Raw genomic sequence first — 22622 nt, 5'->3', positions numbered from 1 at the left:
TCTCATTCCATAGCCCAGCGTGGTCTTGGGTGCTGCAATAGCGATCTCTACCCTTTGGGTTCTAGTTGCCTTTGAGCTCGGATTCCTGGAGTTCCGTGGGAAGGAGCCCTGGCGGCAATTGGGTTAAGCTCTGGGCTGCTAACTGAAATGTTGGTTGTTGGAACCCACCCGCTGCTGCGCTAGAGAAAGATGTGGCAATCTGCTTCCATAAAAATTACGGCCTTGGAAACCCTGTGGGGCAGTTCTCTGTTCTATAGGGTTGCTGTGAGTTGGAATTGACTCGGAGGCAACAGGTTTGGCTTCATAATGGTTCTGGCTTTTGGACTCAATTTCCCACCCTGCCCTGGAGTTTCCCAAGGCCCGGGGAAGCCATTCACTATTTCATTCGAAAAGCATTTTCTATCACCTACTATCATTTTTTTTTTTTACTATCAGGCTTGCAGCCCTGGTGGTTTAGTGGTTAAGAGCTATGGCTGCAAACCAAAAGGTCAGCAGTTCAAATCCACCAGCTGCTCCTTGGAAACCCTATGAAGCAGTTCTACTCTGTCCTATAGTGTCTCTATGAGTCAGAGTTGACTCCGCTCTGTTCTAGGCACTGGGAATAAAAATAGTGAATATAGAAAACAAAAAATCTCTGCCCTTGTGGAGTATTTCCAGTTGAGGAGAGCATATTAAAAAAAAAAACTAAAATCATATAGTTTGTGGAAATGTGACAAAATATGGGAAAATTAGTTCTACGTCGTTCAGAATTCTCCGGCCGTCGAGCCGATTTCCCAGCAGGCCCCGGGACTGCTAGGCTTTTGAGCACTACATTTCCCAGCATGTCCTGGAGTAGACTCTATTTCCCAGCGTCGACCATACGTTTTCCATTTGACTCCTGGGAGCTGTGAACTTCCCAGTGTGCCTCGGGGCAGAACTGATCTAGGGAGTTTTAGCCAGCAATTTCCACTTATAGGCTCCATTTTCCAGAGATCCCCGGGGCCAGCCATTTCCTCCTCCGCCCCTCTCACCACCAGGCAATTGCCAGTGGCAACCTGGCCGCGGACTCCATTTCCCAGCGCTCCCTGGGGCGCCGCCGCCGTGACGTCAGCGCGCCGGGCGGGGGTGGGGACATCCCTTGGGCAACGCGGGGCAAGTAGCAGTTCCCGGCGGCCCCCGGGGCGGGCGGGCGGCGGCGGCTGTCTGGGGCTCCGCGCTCGTCGCTCGCTCGCCTGCCGGGCTGGCGGGCGGCGGCGCGATGTCTTGCGAGGACGGGCCGGGGGCGGGCCCGGGGGCGGCGGCGGCCCGCGAGCGGCGGCGGGAGCAGCTGCGGCAGTGGGGGGCGCGGGTGGGCGCCGAGCCGGGCCCCGGGGAGCGGCGTGCCCGCACCGTGCGCTTCGAGCGCGCCGCCGAGTTCCTGGCGGCCTGCGCTGGCGGCGACCTGGACGAGGCGCGCCTAATGCTGCGCGCGGATCCCAGCCCCGGCGCCGAGCCCGACCCCGCCGCCCCGCCGCCCGCCCGTGCCGTGCTCGACTCCACTAACGCCGACGGCATTAGCGCCCTGCACCAGGTTAGTGCCTAACACCCCGGCCCGGGCCTGATCTGGCCTCAGGCTGTGCCAGCCTGAGCAACTTCCCTTCCCAACTTGAGTCGCCGTTGCCGGTCTTGTCCTGAACCATCTTTACAGGTCCTGGGCTTTGTCACCTTCTCTGCCCTCCTCCCCGTGCTCCCTTGGCCAACCTCGAGCTCCCATCTCAGCGTCAGCTCCCCTTTTCCAATTCTGAGTCGCTTCCACTTCCCATGGGTTTTGTCACCTTGCCTGCCCCCTTCCTGGACCTGATCCTTCTCTGATGGCTTCAGTCTGGTTCTTGCCACTTCTCGCTGCCCTTTTTTCTACAGTGAGCCCACTTTACCTGCCTCGACCTGTGCCACCTCTAACCTGCCTTAGCCTTTGCCACCTAATGCTGCCACCGCTCTCCTGAGTCTGTGCTGCTTAACGTATTCTAGCTTTGCCACTGCGACCTCTTCTAGAGATACCTGTTCCGCCATTGGGGTACTGTTTCTCCTTTCCGGGGCGCAATGATTAAGTTCTCGGCCACTAACGGAAAGGTTTGAACTCACCCAGCTGCTCCATGGAAGAAAGACTTGTGATCTGCTCCCGTGAAGATGACAGCCTAGGAAACCCTATGAGGCAGTTCTGCTCCGTTACATGGAGTTGCTATGAGTCGAAATTGACTCCATGGCACCTAACAACAAGAACTACTGAGCCGCATTCCCTTCTTTCTTGAGTCTGTGCTTGCCTCGCTCCCTCCTTCCCTCTGGCCTGAGCCACCTTTTTTTGACTGAGCCCAGGTCCTTCAGTGCTACCTCTTTCAGGTTCCCCCTTCCCTCCCACACCTTCTCTTCTTTGGCTGGTGCCATTTATTGCCACCTAAGGGAGCCCTTTCCTGAATTACTTCTTCCTGGCCTAAAACCAAAACCAAACCCATCGCCATCTAGTTGATTCCAACTCATAGCAATCCTATAGGGAAGAATGGAACTGCCCCATAAGGTTTCCGGGGAGTGGTTAGTGAATTCGAAGTGTCAACCTGTTGGTTAGCAGCCAAACTCTTAACCACTCTGCCACCAGGACTCCTTCCTGGGCCTGGTACCATTTTATTCCTGTGAAGCATCCTTCTTTTGTTTGGGTCACCTTGTGCTTCCTGCCCCCCTGCCCCACCGTAGCCCTAAATTCAGGTGGTTCCTCCTCCTCGCTTCCCACTTCTGGTCTCTCAGGAGTCTCTCCTGCTCCTTTCTCTTCCCTTCCCCTGGTGAGGCCTGCATCCTCACCTTTTTCCTGGGCAGCCTTCAGGCACCACTTCTTCCTGGTTTTGGGCCACCTCTGTGCCCTCTGGTCATCTTGCTTTGTCTGCCCAGACACTTTCACACATTTTACTGAGCAGCTTTTCCCTCTCCCAAAGACCGTGCAGTCTCCCCTAGCACTACTACTGGCCCCCCCATCATCCCACCTGCCAGTTGCCATCTAGTCAACATTGTTGACTCCAACTCATGGTGACCCCATGTGTGTCAGAGTAGAGCTGTGCTCCATAGGGTTTTCAATGGCTGATTTTTTTGGACTTAGATTGCCAGGCCTTTCTTCTGAGGCACCTCTGAGTGGACTCAAATCTTCAACCTTTAGGTTAGCAGCTGGGCCTGTTAAGTGTTTACACCACTCAGGGACTCCTCCCAAGGGTTCTAGAACGCTGTCCATCCTCTCCTTCCACAACCTGGGCCTCCGTGCCCTCCAAGTCACCCTGATTGTTGTCTCCAAGACTCCAGTGTCCCAGGACCAAGGTCACCTCCTGCCCCTAGGGTTCTCTCTGGTTCTGAGTCCTCCTCTCCCCTTCACCACCATAATGGGGTCACTAGGGACTGGACTGGCCACAGAGAGGCACCCATTCCCCATCCCTAAGGCCTCTTTCCTAGTTTCCCCTTGTTGGTCCAGCCCCTATCTGCTGCTAGGAAGCTTCTTTCTCTGATCACAAACCCTCATTTCCCAGAGTCCCCAGCCCTCACCTCCTTGCCAGAACCCCTAGGGAAGTGGAATGGGGGTTACTGGTAGAGCCAGAGAGAACCCTGGGAAGGAAATCTTGGTGGAGTTAGATGGGTGGAAGGAGGGGGGAATGCTTGAAGAGGCCTAGTTTTTAGATTCCAAGGAAGAGGAACAGTTCGGGAAACAGTCAGTCACTTCTTAAGTTCCAATCTGAACTCCTCAGCTTTGCGACCTCAAATCAGTGTCATTTTTCTCTGCTCATCAGTTTTCTTCTCTGTAAAATGGGACCAGTCTCAATCCCTCCCTGGCAGGGCTCTGGTGAAGAAGAGGGATCATACGTGTGGAGAACTCCCTGCTCAAAGCCAGACGTATTATCATAGATATTCAGCTGGGGGGTTGCTGACACCTTGTCTAAATGCTGTTGTTGTCATCAAGTTGATTCCGACTCACAGCAACATGCAGAGTAGAACTGTTCCATTGGGTTTTCAAGGATGTGACATTTTGGAAGCAGATTGACAGGCCTTTCTTTCGAGGTGCTTCTGGGTGGGTTTGAATCACCTACCTTTTAATTAGTAGTCCAGTGCTTAACCTTTTAACGCACCCAGGGACTTCATGCCTAAATGTTTTTACTTTTTTCTTTCTAAACTCCCAGTTCCATTCCCTGTACAGACCCCAGTGCTGTGTGGGATGTCATTCTTCCCTCAGCAGGGCGCCCCTTCCCCAAGGCAGTCTCCCTTTCTCACAGAGTCCTGGAGAGGGACCTCAGACCGCAGCATTCCCTTCCTCCATTGTCCTATGTCCCTGGCTCTCTTGGGCCTTTTCTGAAGGGGTTCCTGGCTCTGGCCTTTAGACAGAGCCCCTTCCCCAGTGTCTCCCAGGGACCCCCAGACCATGACCTTGACTCGGGCCCCACTGCACAAGACTGCTCTGGCCTTGCCTGTCAGGCTGTCTTTCCGGTGATGGTGGTGTTTGCATCCCACGGTGATGCCTGCACACTCACCTCCAGGGCTCTGCAGCAGGACTGGAGGGTATGGGGCAGGCTGAGGCTCAGAGAGGGGACTTTCCACCTCAGGGAGAGCTGGGGTTTGTATCAGCCCTGAGTGTGGGGTGACCAGCCCACCCTAGGCTGCTGGGGACTGACCCAGTTTGAGCACTAGGAGTTCAGGTCCCAGGCACACTGGGGTGGTTTGTTTCCCCACCTGGGGGACTCTTGCATCTCAGCTGATATCTCCACATAGGGCAGGTTCCCAAGCACCAGCTCCCTGTCTTGGCTGTTTCCTACTTGTTCTCAGGCCTCAGTCCCTACCTCACATGGATTCAGGGCCAGGTTGATACACTCTTTCCCTGCCCCCAAATAGTTTTGTTCACTAGGGCTAGGGGTCTGAGTCTTGGGGAGGAGGGGGCTGGGGGCCTGGACTCCTGGGTCTGAAGGAGGAGGGGCGGGGCCCTGGGTTTTTGGATCCCTGGTGCCCAGGCCTCAGGCATCTTTCGCATGGATTCCTGTGCTGGGCCAGGTCCTTGAAAGGGAAAAGCCCATCTCCCTCCTTGCCCCCCTCCCCCATTGCCATGACAACTGGGTGGAAATAAACGCAGCCCAGAGTTCATCCCGTTCCCAGGGCACGTGTGGCCCCCCTTTCGCAGTCTGAGTTTCCATGACTTCATGCTTTTGGCCCTTGGAACTTCCTCCCCCCTTCACCAGATGGGAGGCTTTGGAGAGGTAGGGGATTTGGGGGGTTAATGTATCCTGAGGACTCAGGAATTCCAACCCCCAGCCCCTTCCTCCCTCAGACCCAGGAGTTTGGGTTCCCATCTCTCTTCTCCCTCAAGCCCAGGAGCCCCGGCAGGTCCTTACTGTATCCTTTATAAACAAGGGCCCTGAGAACCCTTCCTGCTGTCCTCTTGCTGACCTAGTCCAGGGTGACACACCCCTGCAGATATTTTCAGTAACAGTGCCTATACCTTGCATCCTGAGGGGAAGACTGGGCTGTACTCTTGAGGTTTAGGGCAGTGCAGGGCTGGTAAGCAGTCACTGGTCTCTGAAATATGGGACAAGGTGAGAGTACTGGGCAGGCCTACTAAGAGGGCCTGGGCCCCGAGCAAACGCACTCATTCAGGACCTACCATGTGCAGGGCACTGTGCCAGAAGCCCCGCATGGACCTACTTCCTAACCCTCCCACTGTGAGCAGAATTGGAAATACAGGGACTAAAGCACTTGCCCAAGTTAGCATAGCCGGGGAGGGATTCAAACCCAGGGCCCATGTGCAAACACAGGGTGGTTACTGGGCCTTCAGTTAGGTCCGAGGGAGAGGGGCGTGGGGTTCAGGACTCCTAGGTCTGAGGGAGGAGAGATTGGGGGTCCCAAGCTGGGTCTGAGGGAGGGGAGGCTGGGGGCCTGGACTCCTAGGTCTGAGGGAGGAGCACTCTGAAGCCACTTCCCTTTGGCTAAACGTGAAGGTGCCTGCCCTGTAGGTGTTCACCATGGGGTTTGTAGAGTCCAACCAACCCTTGTCAGGATTCTTGTATCTGGAAGAGAAGCCCTCGTCTCTCCTTGGGCGGGTCCAGTTTGTAGGCAGCTGGGAGGCCCGTGTGTGTGGTCTTCACTGGGCTGTAGATGCCAGCACACCTAACAATGCGGAAGCCAGGATGTTCTAGGGGCAAACAGCCAGGGCCATCGGGGTCTTTGTCCTTGACTTGACCCCTGTGCCCCTACCCCACCCCGTGTCTCTTGGATCTCCTCAGTCCAAGTTTCAGAGCCCTGCCTTGGTGGCTGTGTCATATCTGAGGAGAGGTGATGGAGCTAAGAGCTGACAGCTCTCCCTGGCCTTCCCTCTGCAGGCTTGCATAGATGAGAATCTGGAGGTGGTGCGCTTCCTGGTGGAGCAGGGCGCCACTGTGAACCAGGCGGACAACGAGGGCTGGACGCCCCTGCACGTGGCTGCCTCCTGTGGGTATCTGGACATTGCCAGGTGAGGCTGAGGGTGGTGGGCAGGGCCAGCATGGTGGTGGTGGCCCAGCCCTATCAGCCCTGACCTCCCTGCCCCACCCCCAGGTACCTCCTGAACCACGGGGCCAACATTGCTGCCGTCAACAGCGATGGTGACCTGCCCCTGGACCTGGCTGAGTCGGACGCCATGGAGGGGTTGCTGAAGGCGGAAATTGCCCACCGAGGTGGGCCTCTGGGTGTTGTTCACAGGGCAGTGGTGTGCCTCCTATCTCTTGTTCAGGGCACTTCCCTGGGGTCTTGAGTCAAGAGCTTTGAAATCAGATTGCTGGGGCTCAAAGACTGACCCCTCTATTTCCTAGGAGTATGAGTGCTATGTGTCTCAGTTTCCTCATCTGTGAAGTGGGCATGTATACCAGTGTCCCAGGGCTGCCATAACAAAGTACCACACACTGGATAGCTTAGAACAACAGAGATGAGTTAGCACACAGTTCTGGGAGGCTAGGAGTCCAAATCAGGGTATCGGCCATGTTGAATCCTTCTGAGAATTCCATGCCTCTCTTCTAGCTTCTGGCGATGGCTAGTAACCCTTGGCGTTCCTTGGCTTGTAGATCAGGTCATTCCAGTGTGTGGCTGTCTTCTCTGTGTGTCTCAGATATCTGTGTCTTTTCTCCTATTTTATAAGGACACTGGTCATATTGGATTAGGACCCACCGTACTCCAATATGACCTCCTGTTAACTGATAACATCGTCAAAGACCCCGTTTCCAAAAGGTTACATTCACAGGTACCAGGGGTCAGGGTGGCTTTAGCCTGTCTTTTTGGGGAACACGATTCAACCCTAACAAGGTGTAAGCACCTATTCCAAAGTTGCTTGGAACGTGAAATGAGTCATCGTCTAAAGCTCTTGAGCCACTGCCGGGCACATAACAAGAGGTCATACTGATACTGAGTGGAATTGTTATTTCATCCCTGAGTAACTGAGGAGGCGGACGGAGGCCTAGAGAGAAGGATCAGGGCTCGTCCAGGAGTCTGTGAGGTGAGATTACAAGGGCTCCTGCCACAGGCGTTTTCAGGACAGGGTGTGTCCATTGTCAGGGAAGTTGAGGGATACAGGGGGCTTTGGGGGGAATGGCCCTCCCTCGTGCCTTGGGGATCATGATACCCCAGGGGCTCTAAATACTGGGTCCATGAAACCCCTGAAACTCAGTCTCTGGCCATGTTCATTTTCTTAGGGGGAGGGGCGTGTTGCTTCCAGCAGGTTCTCAAAGTGGGCTTGTGACCACCTCCTCCTTCCACTCTAAAAATAAAAGTTCAGGACCAATCAGCATGAGGGCTGGCAGCCCATCTTCCCTCATGCCCAGGGGATCTTACTGCTCCAGTCCTGAGCTCTTGAGGAAGATTGACTGGCCTTACAGCAAAGGATGGGGAGCAGGCTTGGTGGGGGGCTGTGAACAGCCTACCTGGGTCTCAGGGAAAGTGTGACACCTGGTGACAAGTCTGGCTTCTGAAGTCCAACTTGGGTTGATGCCTGGAGGTTTGACTTTGGGCGAATTCCTCAAGCTCAGAGTCCCACTGTGTGGCTGTCATGTGCAGAGTGCCTGATGAGGGTTTAGAGAACCACTTAGGAGGTAATGGAAAACTAACGAGCATACAGTTACCCAGAGGTGTCTAGGATGACGCCCAGATTTCTGGCTCAGCTAGCATGGGTGGCTGGCTTTGCCATGGGTGGCAGCATCACCAGCTGGGGTGGAAGAGGCCGAGGATTCAAACTTGGGCTGTGTAGGAGCCACGTGGGAGCACAAAGAAGCCAGTGGGACACTTGGAGGAGGGAATCGCAGGTTCCAGAGGCCTCTATCAGCGCACAGGTGGTGGTTAAAATAGAGGCATGGGTAAAATCAAGGGCAGATGTGAGTTCTCCCTCCCTTGACTTTTTTTTTAAAGTTCAAACTGACTGAAATGTTACAACAGTAGTAGAGTGAATACCCAGATAACCTTCATTTAGATTCACCAGGTTTTTTGTTTTTTGGAACAGCTTTATTGAGATAGAATTTACATACCATGCAGTTTATCTTTTTAAGGCGAATAACTCAGTGGTACTTAGTATATTCACACACACCCTGGGTGGCGCAAACGGATTATGCTCAACTACTACCAACTATCAACCTAAGGGTTGGCAGTTCAAACCCACCCTTGGAAGAAAGGCCTGGTGATGATCTTCTGTAAAGATTCCAGAACAAAAAACCCATTGCCATCAAGTCTATTCTGACTCATAATGACCCTGTTGGACAAAGTGGAACTGCCCCATAGGGTTTCCTAGGCTGTAATCTTTATGGAAGCAGACCGCCACATTTTTCTCCCATGAAGTGGCTTGTGGGTTTGAACCACAGATGTTTTGGTTAGCAGCTGAGGGCTTTAACCACTGTGCCATCAGGGCTCCTTCCTGTAAAGATTACAGCCAAGAAAACCCTATAGAGCACAGTTGTACTCTGACATACATGGGGTTTTCATGGGTGATAATCGACAGAACAGGTTTGGTTTTAGGTACCTTCACAATGTTGTGCAACCATCAACTCTGTCTGGTTGCAGAACGTTTTCATCACCCCCAGAGGAGACCCCAGACCCATTACCAGTCACTCCCCACTCTTCCGCTCCCAACTCTGTGCAACCGCTAATCTACTTTTTGTCTCTTTAGATTTGCCTGTTTGGGACATCTCATTGAAATGGAATCATACAGTATAGATTTATCAGTTTTTTACTTTTTGCAGTTTTTAACGTTTTGGCACACTTATGCACTCACACTCTTTCTCTCTGTCTCCGTACATACATAAATGTACAGGCTTCTTTTTTCCTTTCCTTCCCTCGCTTCTTCCCTCCTTCCTCTCTTTTTTCCCATATTCTCCGTCCTTTCTTCCATCTTTACCTCCTCCTCTCCTTCCCTCTCTTCCGCCTCCCTTTGTTCCCTGAATAGTTTTGAGACAACAGCGTCAGTGTTAGAGGTGCTGCTACTGTAACAGTTGGATGGATAACCATGTTGCAGACATTATTACCCTTTGCCCCTGCTACTTCAAGTGTTTTCAAAGAACAAGGCCATTCTACATAACCATGGAAAAACTTTAACGTTGATACTGCACTGTTACAGCATTGGGGCTAAGCTGCTACCCCACCTGCCTTCCAGATTCCATTTCTCCAGGTGGCCCCGTGATGCTTTTCCCTGTCTGGTTCCAGATGCAGCCTCACGCCCTGCTCTTGGTCGTCACGTCCTTTTTGTCTCCTTTCATCCGGGGCAGCTACTCTCCTTTCTTTGTTTTTCATGACATTGGCATTTTGGAGGAGCCCAGAGCTGTGGTCTCACAGAGTGGCTCTCTGCCCTGTTTCTGCACACAGATTCCATTAAACCTCTGTGGCAGAACCTTCTCAGTGCAGTCTGTTGTGAACGGTCGACGTCCACTTATCTCATCAGTGGTGATGTCAGCCACGACCACTCCAGCCAGGGGGTGTCTGCCAGCCTGGTCTGCCAGAGAGGTATCTTTTCCCCTTGTTATTAGTTGCTGTGAGTTGATTCTGACTCATGATGCCCCATGGGACAGAGTGAAACTGCTCCATAGGGTTTTCTTGGCTCCTGGCACCCCCACGTGTTAGAGAGTAAAACTGCTCTATAGGGTTTTTTTTGGCTCATGGTGACTCCACGTGTTGGTAGAATTGGTCCATGGGGTTTCCTTGGCTCATGATGATCCTATGTGTTACAGAGTAGAATTGCTCCTATGGTTTTCTTGGCTGTAATCTTTATGGGAGCAGATTACCAGGCCTTTCTTCTACGGCACCATTGGGTAAGTTTGAACTGCCAGCCTTTAGGTTAGCACTTAGCATAAACCATTTGTGCCACCCAGGAACTTAATCTGTGGGGTGATATTTTGTGGCAACTTCAGTGGATCTTGACCTGGAGTCCCTTGACCCTGAAGTGCCTGAGAATGGCCTCCTGGGACCCATGAATCCTCTCATTTGATGTCATGCCAAATTCTGTATTTTTCTACAGAAATTGCCCATAGCTTGCATCAGGCCTGTGGTCCCTGTGGAGTGTGGAGAAGGCTGAGGAAGGGCATATTGGTTAGGCCAAGGGGCAGGATATTGGCTTGTAGGATTAGCCACGGACAAAGGCCAGTGTACTACTGGAAACTTCCTGGGACGTATACCAGTGTTCATTACAGCCAAAAGGGGGAAAACAACCCATGTCCGTCAACAAATGAGTGGGTGAACAACATGTGGCACATACATACCAAACCCAAAAAAACCAAACCTGTTGCCGTTGAGTCAATTCTGACTACTTATAGAGACCCCACAGTACAGAATAGAACTGCCGCATAGGATTTCCTAGGCTGTAATGTATACGGGAGCAGATTGCCAGGTCTTCCTCCCGCAGAGCGGCTGGTGGGTCTGAACTGCAGACCTGGTTAGCAGCCAGGTGCTTAACCTCTACACCACAAGGGCTACTCCACATACATGCAATGGAATGTTATTCAGCCATAAAAAGGAATGAAGTTCTGATACATGCTATAACTTGGATAAATGTTGAAAACCTGTTGAGTGAAATAAGCTAGACTCAAAAGGACAAAATATTATATGATTCTTATTTATATGAAATATCTAGAATAGGCAAATGCATAGAAACTCAAGTAGATTAGAGGGTACCAGGGGATGGGAGGAGAAGGGGGTGTTTTAGTTGCCATCGATTTGATTCCAATTCATAGTGATCCTGTATGACAGAGTAGAACTGCCCAATAGGCTCTCCTAGGCTGTATTTTTTACAGGAGCAGATCACCAGGTCTCTCTTCCGCAGATCTGCTGGGTGGGTTCAAACCGTTGACTTTTTGGTTAGCAGCCTAGTGCTAACCAGGGCTATAGGAGAGGGGGAGTAATATCCTACCAGGTACAGAGTTTCTGTTTAGGGGTGATAAAAATGTTTTGAAAGTAGATAGTGGGGATAGGTTACAGAAAAAGAACAGACCACCGCTCTGAGTCGGGGGAGGGGGGGCTCTGCTGCCATTGCTAGAGGTGGACACTGCTGTAAAGACCTCTGAAACATTGAAGTGCATAGCACTCTGGGAAATCTCAGGTAGTCGGAAAACCCAAAGGTGACCCATTGGAGGTTAAACCAGAGTATCCACCTGCCACCAGTTGGCGCCAAAATGCAGCTCGAACCTGGATGGATTTGATAATGTAGTTGGACCCAGCAACCCCCTCTTTGACTCACAGAACTCAGTCTCACGTTTTACCTAGTTACATTCTTTGGATCCTATTTATGACCTTATGGCAGAAATGAATATTTGTTACATATATAGTTTGTGGAGTCTCTGGGTAGTGCAAACAGATAATGCTCTTGGTTGCTAACCAAAAGGCTGGAGACTTGCATCCACTTAGAGAGCCCTTGGAAGGAAGTCCTGGCAATCTACTTCTGAAAAAGCAGCCATCGAAAACCCTACGGAGTACAATTCTACTCAACTCACAGCACACAACAGCATGTGTATTATACATATGCACATAAATATATAACAAAACCATGTTAATGCATCAAAGGAGACATCCAGGTGGCTAACAGATACATAAGGAAATGATTGCCGTCACTAGCCATTAAACCGACCAAAACCAAGCTAGTTTCCATCGAGGTGATTCCGACTCATAGCAACCCTATAGGACAGAGTAGAACTACCCCATAGGGTTTCCAAGGAGCACCTGGTGAATTTGGACTGCTGACCTTTTGGTTAGCAGCCAAGCTCTTAACCACTGCACCAGTGCTCCACACTAGCCATTAGAGAAATGCAGATCAAAACTACAATGAGACACCATCTCACCCCAACAAGGATGGCACTAATCCAAAAAACACAAAATAATAAATGTTGGAGAGGTTGCAGAGAGACTGGAACACTTATGCACTGCTGATGGGAATGTAAAATGGTGCAACCACTATGGAAAATAATATGGCGCCTCCTTAAAAGCTAGAGAAATACCATATGACCCAGCAGTCCCACTCCTAGGAACATATCCTAGAGAAATAAGAGCTGACACAGAAATAGACTTATGCACGCCTATGTTCATTGCAGCATTATTCTTAATAGCAAAAATATGGAAACCTAAATGTCCACCAACAGTTGAATGGATAAACAAATTATGGAACATACACACGATGGAATACTATTGAACGATAAAGAACAATGATGAATCTGTGAAACATCTCCCAACATGGATGAATCTGGAGGGCATTAAGCTGAGTGAAATAGGTCAATCATAGAAGGACAGATACTGTATGGGACCACTGTTATAAAAACTCATGGAAAGGTTTACACAGAATAAAAAAAACAACCTTCAAAGGTTACGAGGGAGAGGAGGGATGAGGAAGGGAAATCACTAACTAGACAGTAGTAAAGTGTCCACTTTGGTGAAGGGAAAGACAACACACAAAAGTCAGTACAACTTAACCAAGGCAAAACGTAGAAGCTTGCAAGACACATCCAAACACCTTGAGGGACTGACTTGTGGGGGCTGGGGACTGTGGTCTCGGGAGACATCTAGGTCAATTGGTGTAAGAGTTTACAAAGAAAATGTTCTACATCCTACTTTGGTGAGTAGTGTCTGGGATCTTAAAAGCTTGCGAGCAGCCATCTAAGGTACATCTATTTGTGCCATCCCATCCAGAGCAAAGGAGAATGGAGAAAACCGAAGACGTAAGGAAAATGTTAGCCCAGAGAACTAAAGAACCACATGAACCACAGCTTCCACCAGCCTGGGCCCAAAAGAACTAGATGTTACCTAGCTACTACCAACTGCTCGGACAGGGATCACAATAGAGAGTCCCTGACAGCAGGAGAACAAGTTTCACATTTACAAAAAGAGACCAAACTTACTGGTCTGACTGAGACTGGAGGTACCCCTGAGACTGTGGTCCCCAGTCATCCTGCTAACTCAGAACTGAAGCCACTCCCAAAGCTTACTTTTCAGACAAAGATTAGACAGCCCTATAAAACAAACAGTAACACATGCGAGGAGTCTGCTTCTTAGTTCAATACAAGACCAAATGGGCAACTCCTGCCCAAAAGCAAGACCATAAGGCAGGAAGGCACAGGAAAACTGAACAATGGACTCGGGGGAACCCGGAGTGGAAAGGGGGATAGTGTTGTCACATTATGGGGATTGCAACCAATGTCACAAAACAACTTGTGTATAAATTTTTGAATGAGAAGCTAGTTTGCACTGTAAGCTTTCACTTAAAGCACAATAAAATTAAGAAAACATGTTAAAACAAATTCATGATAAGTAATAGCACAGTTGTGAACAGGTATTAATTAGCACCTGGGTAGGAAAAAAAAGGTGTTGTCCTAATAAGACAGATACTTTGTTTAGTGACTTTTTGCTTGATTTATCCTGCTAAAACCCAAAAACTAAACCCATTGTCATTGAGTCAATTCCAACTCATAGCGACCGTATAGGAGAGAGTAGAACTGCCCCACAGGTTTTCTAAGGAGTACCTGGTGGATTCCAACTGCTGAGCCTTTTGATTAGCAGCTGTAGCTCTTAACCACCATGCCACCAGGGTTTCCAAAAAACCCATTGCTGTCGAGTTGATTCTGACTCATAACGACCCTATGGGACAGAGTAGAGCTGCCCAATAGGGTTTCCAAGGAGTGGCTGGTGAATTCAAACTGCAGACCTGTTGGTTTGCTAACCAACTGGTTCTTAACCGCTGTGCCACCTGGGCTCTCCTTTTATCCTACAAATGAGTGGCAAAAGTGATAGTGGTGGAAGATGGTGGGTCAAGGATTGTATTGGTAGTTGTCTTAGTTATCTAGTGCTGCTATAACAAATACCACAAGTGGGTGGCTTTAACAAACGGACATTTGTTTTCTCATAGTTCATGAGACTGGAAGTCTGAATTCAGGTGCTGGTTCTAGGAGAAGGCTTTCTCTCTGTTGGCTCTGAAGGAAGGCCTTGTCTCTTCTGAGCTTCTGTTCCTCTGTGATCTTCATGTGGCTTGGGATATGTCTTACTCCATCTCTGCTTGCTTGCTCAATTTACTCTTTTATATCTAAAAAGAGATAAAGTTAAAACACACTCTATACTAATACTGCATTGTTAACAAAGAGAACCCATTCCTAAATGGGATTATAACCACAGGTTTAGGCGTTAGGAATTAGAACATATTTTGGTGGGAACACAATTCAATCCGTAACAGCAGTGATAACAGTTGGATGTAGTTGAATGCTGGATTTTTCTCAATAAACATTAGCTTATATTTATAAATGATGGTGATGGTGGTGATGGAGATTTTCTGGTTGGTCAGAAAAGGCCTGTGATCTCCATTCTCTCACCCCCAGCGGTGACTGAGACTTCCTTAGTGGAACCCGTGACTCAGTGGAACAGTTTGGAAACCATTGGTCTAGTCCAGTCTCTCCAAGTCCCAGAGAAGAACACAGTGGGAAAGGGATGGTGAAGACACAGAGTGGAGCCATGGCTGGAGCAGGGTTCAGCGCTTGGTTTCCTGTACTTGTGCTATTAATCCTTTTCATCATCCCAGGTGTGGACGTGGAGGCAGCCAAGCGGGCCGAGGAGGAACTGCTGCTTCATGACACGAGGTGCTGGCTGAACGGGGGCGCCATGCCAGAGGCCCGGCACCCCCGCACTGGAGCTTCTGCCCTGCATGTGGCTGCCGCTAAGGGCTACATAGAGGTGATGAGGTGAGCTGGGCTGGCTTAGGTCTTTCCTTAGCCCCACTCCTTGCTCTGGGCCAGTCTCTTCTTTTCTTCCTGTCTTATGCCTTCTGTGAATCTTGTCCATTTCCTTTGCTTTCTAACATATGCACCCAAGGCTATATATTTCTCTCTAAATACAGTGTTAGCTGCATCCACAACTTTTGATATGTAGTTTTTCCATTATGATTCAGTTTAAAACATTCTCCAAGTTGTAATCTTTTCATTTTTGACCCATGGGTTATTTAGGAGTGTGCCCTTAATTTCCAAAGATATGATATTTTCTAGTCATCATTTTATTACTAGTTTTCTGGCTTAATTGCATTCTGGTCAGAGAACATGTTTTGCGTGATTCTAGTCTTTTGAAATTTGTTGAGGTTTTCTTTATACCCCAGTATATGAAAGCCGGAATAGGATGTATTGTCAAGTACAGTGTTTTATATAGGTTATTAGGTCAGCATTGTAACCATGCTATTTAAATCTTCGACATCATTAAATTAAATTCCCCAGTTATTATGAGAGGTATGTTAAAATTTCCCACTATGTTTGTAGATTTGCCTGTTTCTCCTTGTAGTTCTGTGGATTTCTACTTTATATATTTTGAGGCTAGGTTGTATGGTGCATGTATATGTAAATTGCAATGATGTATATTCCATTTCTAACACCCACACCTTGATGTCTTAGTCTCATTTTGTCCATGTTTGGGTCTCTAACCATTTTCCATTTGAGTAGTTGGTTCCATTCTCACCTGTTCAGATCTCATCAAGTAAAAGAGTTTATTTCTGTAGTTGACCCCTGTTGGGCCAGGCTTCCACTTTTAGCTCCGGGATCCAGCACTGGGGGAAGAGCCAAGGCTGAGTGGCAGAGGGATCATTTAGGGGGCATGGGGCAAAGGCTTCTTACCAACAGATTCAGAAGTGTTTCAGTGGTGTAATACCTGCCCACCACCTGACCCTGGCCCAGACCTCCTGCCTCTATCCCCTGTGGGCCTTGACCCTGAGCCTCCCTGGCCCTCAGGCTGCTCCTTCAGGCTGGCTATGACACGGAGCTCCGGGACGGCGATGGCTGGACTCCCCTACACGCTGCAGCCCACTGGGGCGTGGAGGATGCCTGCCGTTTACTGGCTGAGCACGGTGGGGGCATGGACTCACTGACCCATGCGGTAAGGGCCAGGGCTGGGGTGGTGGGAGGTTGGGTAGAGGTGAGGAGGGCTCCCACAGCTCTTTCATTACCTGTTCCTCTTCCTCTCCACCCGCACAGGGGCAGCGTCCCTGTGACCTTGCTGATGAGGAGGTACTAAGTCTGCTGGAGGAACTGGCCCGAAAGCAGGAAGATGTGAGTCCCAGGCTGAGGGCTGGCCCCAGACCCCCACCTCTCGTTAGCATCTTAGAGCCGGGACCAGGGAGGGAGTACCTCCCTCTCCCACGACTCACCATCATTGCCCTAGGGCCAGCCTGTCTCCAACTGCTCACGGAGACCCATTGGAGGGCCATGAGAAAGTGGGGTGCTGGGGAGAATGGAAGATGCTGGGGGGAGGATTCTGCGTCTGACAAGGCCTAGCCACCCTTTGGTTGCCCCAGCCAGCACTGGGCCAGGCCCTATTTCTGGCAAAACTCAGAGTAAAGGAGCCCACAGCACAGGCTCTGGGCTTGAACCTGGCTCTGCTGTGGATTAACTGTGTGAGCTCACGCAGTCAGCTTCCCTCAGCAGCTCCTCCTCTCCTTGCAGCTACGGAACCAGAAGGAAGCTTCCCAGAGCAGGGGCCCTGAGCCACAGGGCCCCTCTGGCAACAAACACCGCAGGTAGAAGAGGGACGCCCAGGGCGGTGGGGACTGCAAGAGGCACCCTGGGCTCAGGCCATTCCTCCCTTCCCCCACCAGGAGCTCTGTGTGTCGTCTGAGCAGCCGAGAGAAGATCTCCCTTCAGGACCTGTCAAAGGAGCGCCGGCCGGGGGGAGCGGGAGGGCCCCCCATCCGGGATGAGGATGAGGGAGGAGAAGGCCCTACAGGTGAGGGGCTGAGACCCAGACTCCTGGTCTGAGGGAGGAGGGGCTGGGGGCCAAACTCCAGGGTCTGAGGGAAGAGGGGCTGGGACTCCTGGGTCTCAGAGGGGTTGGGCTGGGGGCTGGGACTTGTGGGTCTGGAGGAAGAGGGCTGGGTTCTCTGGTCCTCAGAGGCAGTGGGCATGTTCTTGTAACATCTCCCATCTTCCTGCACCACAGAGTCCTCCTTTGCAGAAAGCAGAACCCTCAACGGAGTCTCCTCTCCACCACCCTCCATCCCTAAGAGCCCCGCGGTGAGTCTGGGAGTTCTGAGAGGACATGTTAGGATTGGGAGAGGGAGGGGGTGTCATAAGGGTGAGGACTCTGGTTCCCAGAATCCTCGAGACAACCAACTGCCCTTTTCTGGCTGCCCCAAGTGCTGATGGGAATGATAGTTTGTTGTGGTCCATGGCGGGGCAGAGGGGTGGTGTAGAAAAGAGATTCCTTCTTCATCACTGAGACCTTCATCCTTTCCCAGCTGCCCGAAGGAATCCCTTTCCCCAGGCACTTCGGCCTCCAGAAGACGGGGAGCTCAGGTGCCCTGGGCCCCAAAGAAAGGTGGGGGGCTGAGGGTGCCCCTGGGGCTGGACTGCAGCGCTCAGCGTCCTCCTCTCAGCTGGAAGGCACCTCCACTCAGGTACGTGGAGTGAGGCGGGCAGGGGAACCAGGCCCCTGCCTAGCTGAGAGGGCTACCCTCCGCTTCCCCTCATCTGCTCCCCTCTTCTCTCTACAGGCCAAGGAGCCGCGTCTTGCCAGAATCACCCCTACGCCCTCCCGGAAGGTGCTGGAACCCCCTGCCCTGTGAGTACCAAGGGCCTGGGCCCCTCTGAGGGGTGGGAGGCAGGTCCAGGTTCCAATCTAGTCAGCGTGACCCTCAGCAAGTCCACTTCTTCTCTGGGGTCTGGTCCTTGCTCACCACAATGCTTGGCCTCAGTTTCCCTTTCAGTACCTTTTACTAACAGCTTGTCATTATTGTGGCCTCTGAGGCCTAAGAGACCTGGCCCATGTTCCCTCTGTTCCTTCCGTAATTATTTTGCATTTTTCTGCTCAAATTTGACTGTCAGGACAGAGATAATGTGTCTTTTCTTCACTGCTGTATGCCCAGGGCCCAGACACAATGTGGGCTTCATGAGTATTTGTTAAATTAATGAATTCATCCAAGTCTGAGATATCCAGGCCTCCTGCTCCCTTGGATAACTCCACTTCTCCTCCCCCTAGAATTCTGGAACCTGAAACCTCAGTGAAGCCAAATGCCCCTGCAGCCTCCACAGCACTCCCAGCAGACTCCCGGGACCGCAGGAGGCAAGAAGCCTGGGATGGGAGGGCTCTGCCTGGGAGAAAACTACATTACCCAGGAGTCCTCAGGGCTCAGGGTGGGGCTCCTAAGGGATAGCTTGACCCTGGACCTGCTGGGAGTTGAAGTCCTCTGGCAGGTTTTACTCTACAGGGTCGCTATGAGTAGGATTGTATGGGGACAAGGCCCAAAGGAACCCTCTCTGAGGCCAGTCCCTCCACACAGGTCCTACCAGATGCCAGTGCGTGATGAGGAGTCTGAATCCCAGCGGAAAGCTCGCTCTCGCCTCATGCGCCAGTCTCGGAGGTCTACACAGGTGGGGGGTGGAGTGGGGGCCCTGACTCCTGGGTCTGAGGGCTGAGGAAGCTGGGGGCCTAGACTCTTGGGTCTGAGGGAGGAGGGGCTGGGGGTCAGGACTCCTGGGTCTGAGGGAGGTGGGGCTGGGGCCCAGACTCCTGGGTCTGAGGGAGAAGGAGGTTGGGGGTTCAGATTTCTGAGCCTGAGGGAGCAACATTGGGCAACTGGCCACATGGGGCCTTGGGGAGGTGACTGAGTATCTGATGGGACCCCTCTCCCTACCAGGGTGTGACTCTGACGGACCTGAAGGAGGCAGAGAAGGCCGCAGGGAAGGCCCCAGAGCCAGAGAAGCCGTCCCCACAGAGCCTGGTGAGAGGTGTCAGGTGAATGAGGAGGCAGTGGTGTGGCATGTGGCTCCCTAAACCTAACCCTCTCTCCCACAGGACCCTGCTCGGAGGCCCCGAGTCCCTGGTGTCGAGAACTCTGAGGGCCCTGCACAGAGAGGTGAGGTCTGATCTCAGGGGAAGTCCTCCTTGGATCCCACCCTAGTCCTTCTGGCTGCAGTGTTTCTGGGGGCCTGAGCTTAGGGACCCTGATACTGTAGGTTAGGAGGCCCCAGGAGAGGGGTCTGGGCTGATTCCTGCCCCTCCCCCAGCAGAGGCGCCTGACGGGCAGGGACCACAGGCCGCCGGGGAGCACCTCAAAGTCAGCAAGGAACGCAGGGGGCCTGCGGAGGTGAGGGCAAGGGATCCCGGGGGCCAGCTGGTGCTGAGGGTGGGCACTGGGGCTGGGGCATGGAGGGGCCAAACCCCCTCAGGCAGCCCACTGACCCCATCTCCACCGACCCACAGGGGGAGGAGGCGGAGCTGGCAGAGCGAAGCTCGGTATCCAGGTACCCAGCCTAAGCAGGGAGGACGGTTGGGGTTGTCTGTCAGGCAGCGGGTAGCACCCTCTGATGTCCTCTTCCACCTCCACCCCAGCATGCCTGAAGGCAGCCCCGCATCCCACAGGCAGCACCCCCAGCAGGACTTCCACCCAGAGCCCAAGCCAGAGTCTGAGGCGCAGGATGGAGGTTTTCGGAAGGTGAGAGAGATCCTACCCCAATAGGTGCCAGTAACACCCAACAACTGGGCCTGTTTATCTGGTCTTTGTTGTTGTTGTTGGGTGCCGTTAAGTTGATTCTGACTCAGTAATGACCCCATGTGACAGAGGAGAACTGCCTGATAGGGTTTTCTCGGCTGTGATCTTTATGGGCACAAATCCCCTGGTTTTTCCTGTGGAGCTGCTGGGTGGGTTTGAACCTTTTGGTTAGCAGCTGAGTGCTTAACCATTGTACCACTAGGGCTCCTTTTACCTGGTCCTGCTGCCCCCTATGAGGAGCTCTGGTGGTGCACTGGTTAGGTGTTTGGCTGCTAACCGAAAATGCAGTGGTTCGAAGCCACCAGTTGCTCTGCAGAAGAAAGATGTGGCAGTCTGCTTCGGTGAAGGTTACAGCCTTAGAAACCCTATGGTGCAGTTCTACTCTGTCCTTTAGGGCCGCTGTGAGTCCGATGTGACTCAGTGGGTTTAACGCCTCCTGTGCAGTGACTGGAAACCCTGGTGGCGTAGTGGTTAAGTGCTACAACTGGTAACCAAGAGGTCAGCAGTTCAAATCTGCCAGGCGCTCCTTGGAAACTCTATGGGGCAGTTCTACCCTGTCCTATAGGGTCACTATGAGTCGGAATCGACTCGACAGCAATGGGTTTGGTTTTTGGTTTTATGCAGTGACTGACTACCTGTTACCTGCTAGGTTCCTGCCTCCCTGTTTTCCTGTCCAGGTCTCAGTATCCCACCATTTCCCTGCCCCCACAAACCCCATTTCCCTCCCTCATCCCAGCAGTGATCAGGCCCTCCTGAGCCGCCCCTCGGGCTTCAGGCCCTCCTGACCCACGTGCTGCCTCCCCATGTCCCCAGCTGTACACAGAGTTGCGTATGGAAAATGAACGGCTGCGTGAGGCCCTGACGGAGACCACACTGCGGCTGGCGCAGCTCAAGGTGGAGTTGGAGCGTGCCACGCAGGTAAAGGGCAAGCCTTGCAGGTTGCAGAAACTGGCCAGCAGCCCTGAAGCTGGGCACAGGACCCCTGGGAGTTAGAGCCTGAGCCATGAGGGATGGGACCTGAGGGGCGGAGCTTGTGGTTTCAAATGGGTGGGGTTTGTGATCTGGAGCAATGGGCGTGATTGGATGGTGGACTTGTGGTCTTGAGTGAGAAGTGAGGCCTGAGGGTGGGTGGGGCTTGTGGGTCTGAGCAAAGGGCTGGGCCAGGAGGCTGGCCTGCCGCTCCTCCCCCCCGCCCCGCCCCCAGCAAGGCTGACCTTCTGGCCATTGGGGTCTTGGTGGTGTCTCTGACCCCTGCACTGTCTGTCCTACCCAAGAGGCAAGAGCGTTTCGCTGAGAGGCCTGCCCTTCTGGAACTGGAGAGATTCGTGAGTAGCATCGGTGGGAGGGAGCCAGACGTATCCCCAGACCTCAAACCCACCCTGGGTCAGAATCAAGAGGGCCACACTGACCTTCTGACCTTGCCCTCAGAGCTTTCCCACCCTTTTCCACCTTGTTGGATCTCTGATCGCCCTGGTCCCCAGCCCATCTCTGAAGCCCCTCCTTCAGCCCCTTGCCCTCACTCTCCACTTCCTGATCTGTTCCAGGAGCGCCGGGCCTTAGAGCGGAAGGCTGCAGAACTGGAGGAGGAGCTGAAGGTGAATCCTAGTGGGGAAGCTGGGTGGAGGATGGGCTGTGGGTCCCTGTGACATCACCATCCAGTGGCTGATGACTCTGTGCCGTCCCTCAGGCCCTGTCGGACCTCCGCGCTGACAACCAGCGGCTCAAGGACGAGAACGCAGCCTTGATTCGAGTCATCAGCAAGCTCTCCAAGTGACTCTGAAGGAGGCCCCTCCCCCCACCCGTATTTATACAGCTGCTTCTGCCACATGCACCCCTTCCCCCGTGTGAACACGAGTGACAGGGCTCTGAGGGACGTCTCTGAGAAGCCATAACTCCCCTGGGGACCTTCAGACTGGGTGGGGAGAGCAGAGTCCTCAGGAGCCAAGGGGGGCCACCCAAGGCCCAGAGGGAGGTAGGAGGCCGAGCCAGGTAGAGAGACGTTGCTGAGAGGGGACTGGGGCAGGAGCAGGAAGGAACCGAGGACCAGGGAACACGAGGGCCAGAAGCCAGGGACCAGAGTAGCTGCCCCGGGGGTCCCTCAACCTCACGTGTGATGTCCCCTCAGCCACCCCCTCCCCTTCCCAAATAGGGACCCAAGAATGTGCCAAGAGCCCCAGCTGGCTGCAGCCAGGTGGGCCTGTATATAGGGGCCAGGGTTTTTCTTTTTTTTTTCTGAGGGCCACATTCATGTGCAATAGGGAGGGATGTCTTCTATTTTTTGCTGCCCCCTACCGGCCGACTGTCCGGGGCAGGGGGAGAAGGTATTTTTGAGAGACAAAGCACAGGCACCACAAATAAAGACGTGAAGTTGCCATTCAGTGACTGCTTCCCTAGCCAGCGGTAGGGGCTTCCTGGTTCTGTGCTTTGGTGCTATGGGTGTCAGACGGAGCCACTGAGCCATCTGGGTGGGGCATTTAGGAGTGGGCACGTGCTCATAGGTGTGGGGAGGGTGCTTCAGGAAGAACGAGTTTGAGCCAAGGCCCCAAGCTAGGGCTGACACAACCACGAGCAAGGAGGAAGAGAAGAGCGTTCTTCCTAAAGCTGGAGGAATGTCCACTCTGAACAAGGGTGGGAGGCAGAGAAAACCAGCCTTTGCCAG

General features: G+C 52.5%; 1 protein-coding gene across 6 annotated transcripts; it reads left to right on the top strand.

Moving 5' to 3' along the window:
• Window positions 1-1237: 1237 nt before the first annotated feature.
• On the top strand, window positions 1238-22337 carry PPP1R12C (protein phosphatase 1 regulatory subunit 12C). Of its 6 annotated transcripts, none has more exons than XM_064294243.1 (22): window positions 1238-1549; window positions 6348-6478; window positions 6562-6680; window positions 15020-15179; window positions 16209-16353; window positions 16452-16526; window positions 16920-16993; window positions 17072-17199; window positions 17413-17486; window positions 17711-17869; window positions 17966-18033; window positions 18451-18534; window positions 18752-18842; window positions 19109-19192; window positions 19267-19327; window positions 19482-19558; window positions 19675-19715; window positions 19804-19906; window positions 20777-20881; window positions 21238-21288; window positions 21508-21558; window positions 21651-22337. In XM_064294243.1, the coding sequence occupies exons 1-22, from the start codon at window positions 1238-1240 to the stop codon at window positions 21735-21737; spliced, it is 2280 nt and encodes a 759-aa protein (XP_064150313.1). In that variant the 3' UTR covers window positions 21738-22337. The 6 variants fall into 6 exon arrangements, 5 of the variants coding, with proteins under 5 accessions (XP_064150313.1, XP_064150314.1, XP_064150312.1 ...); XM_064294244.1 differs by having other exon boundaries at window positions 19479-19558; window positions 19834-19906; XM_064294242.1 differs by having other exon boundaries at window positions 19479-19558.
• Window positions 22338-22622: the final 285 nt, after the last annotated feature.

This window comes from Loxodonta africana, chromosome 11 (genome assembly GCF_030014295.1).
Source record: "Loxodonta africana isolate mLoxAfr1 chromosome 11, mLoxAfr1.hap2, whole genome shotgun sequence".
NCBI classification, from domain to species: Eukaryota; Metazoa; Chordata; class Mammalia; order Proboscidea; family Elephantidae; genus Loxodonta; species Loxodonta africana.
This window is presented reverse-complemented; position numbering and strand designations above follow the sequence as displayed.

Bases quoted from the DNA above. Each gene is read 5' to 3' on its own strand.
- PPP1R12C (XM_064294242.1), top strand. From the start codon at position 1,238: ATGTCTTGCGAGGACGGGCCGGGGGCGGGCCCGGGGGCGGCGGCGGCC. The intron at 15,180-16,208 runs GTGAGCTGGGCT...CCTGGCCCTCAG, and splicing joins GGCTACATAGAGGTGATGAG to GCTGCTCCTTCAGGCTGGCT. The intron at 19,328-19,478 runs GTGAGGTCTGAT...CCCCTCCCCCAG, and splicing joins TGAGGGCCCTGCACAGAGAG to CAGAGGCGCCTGACGGGCAG.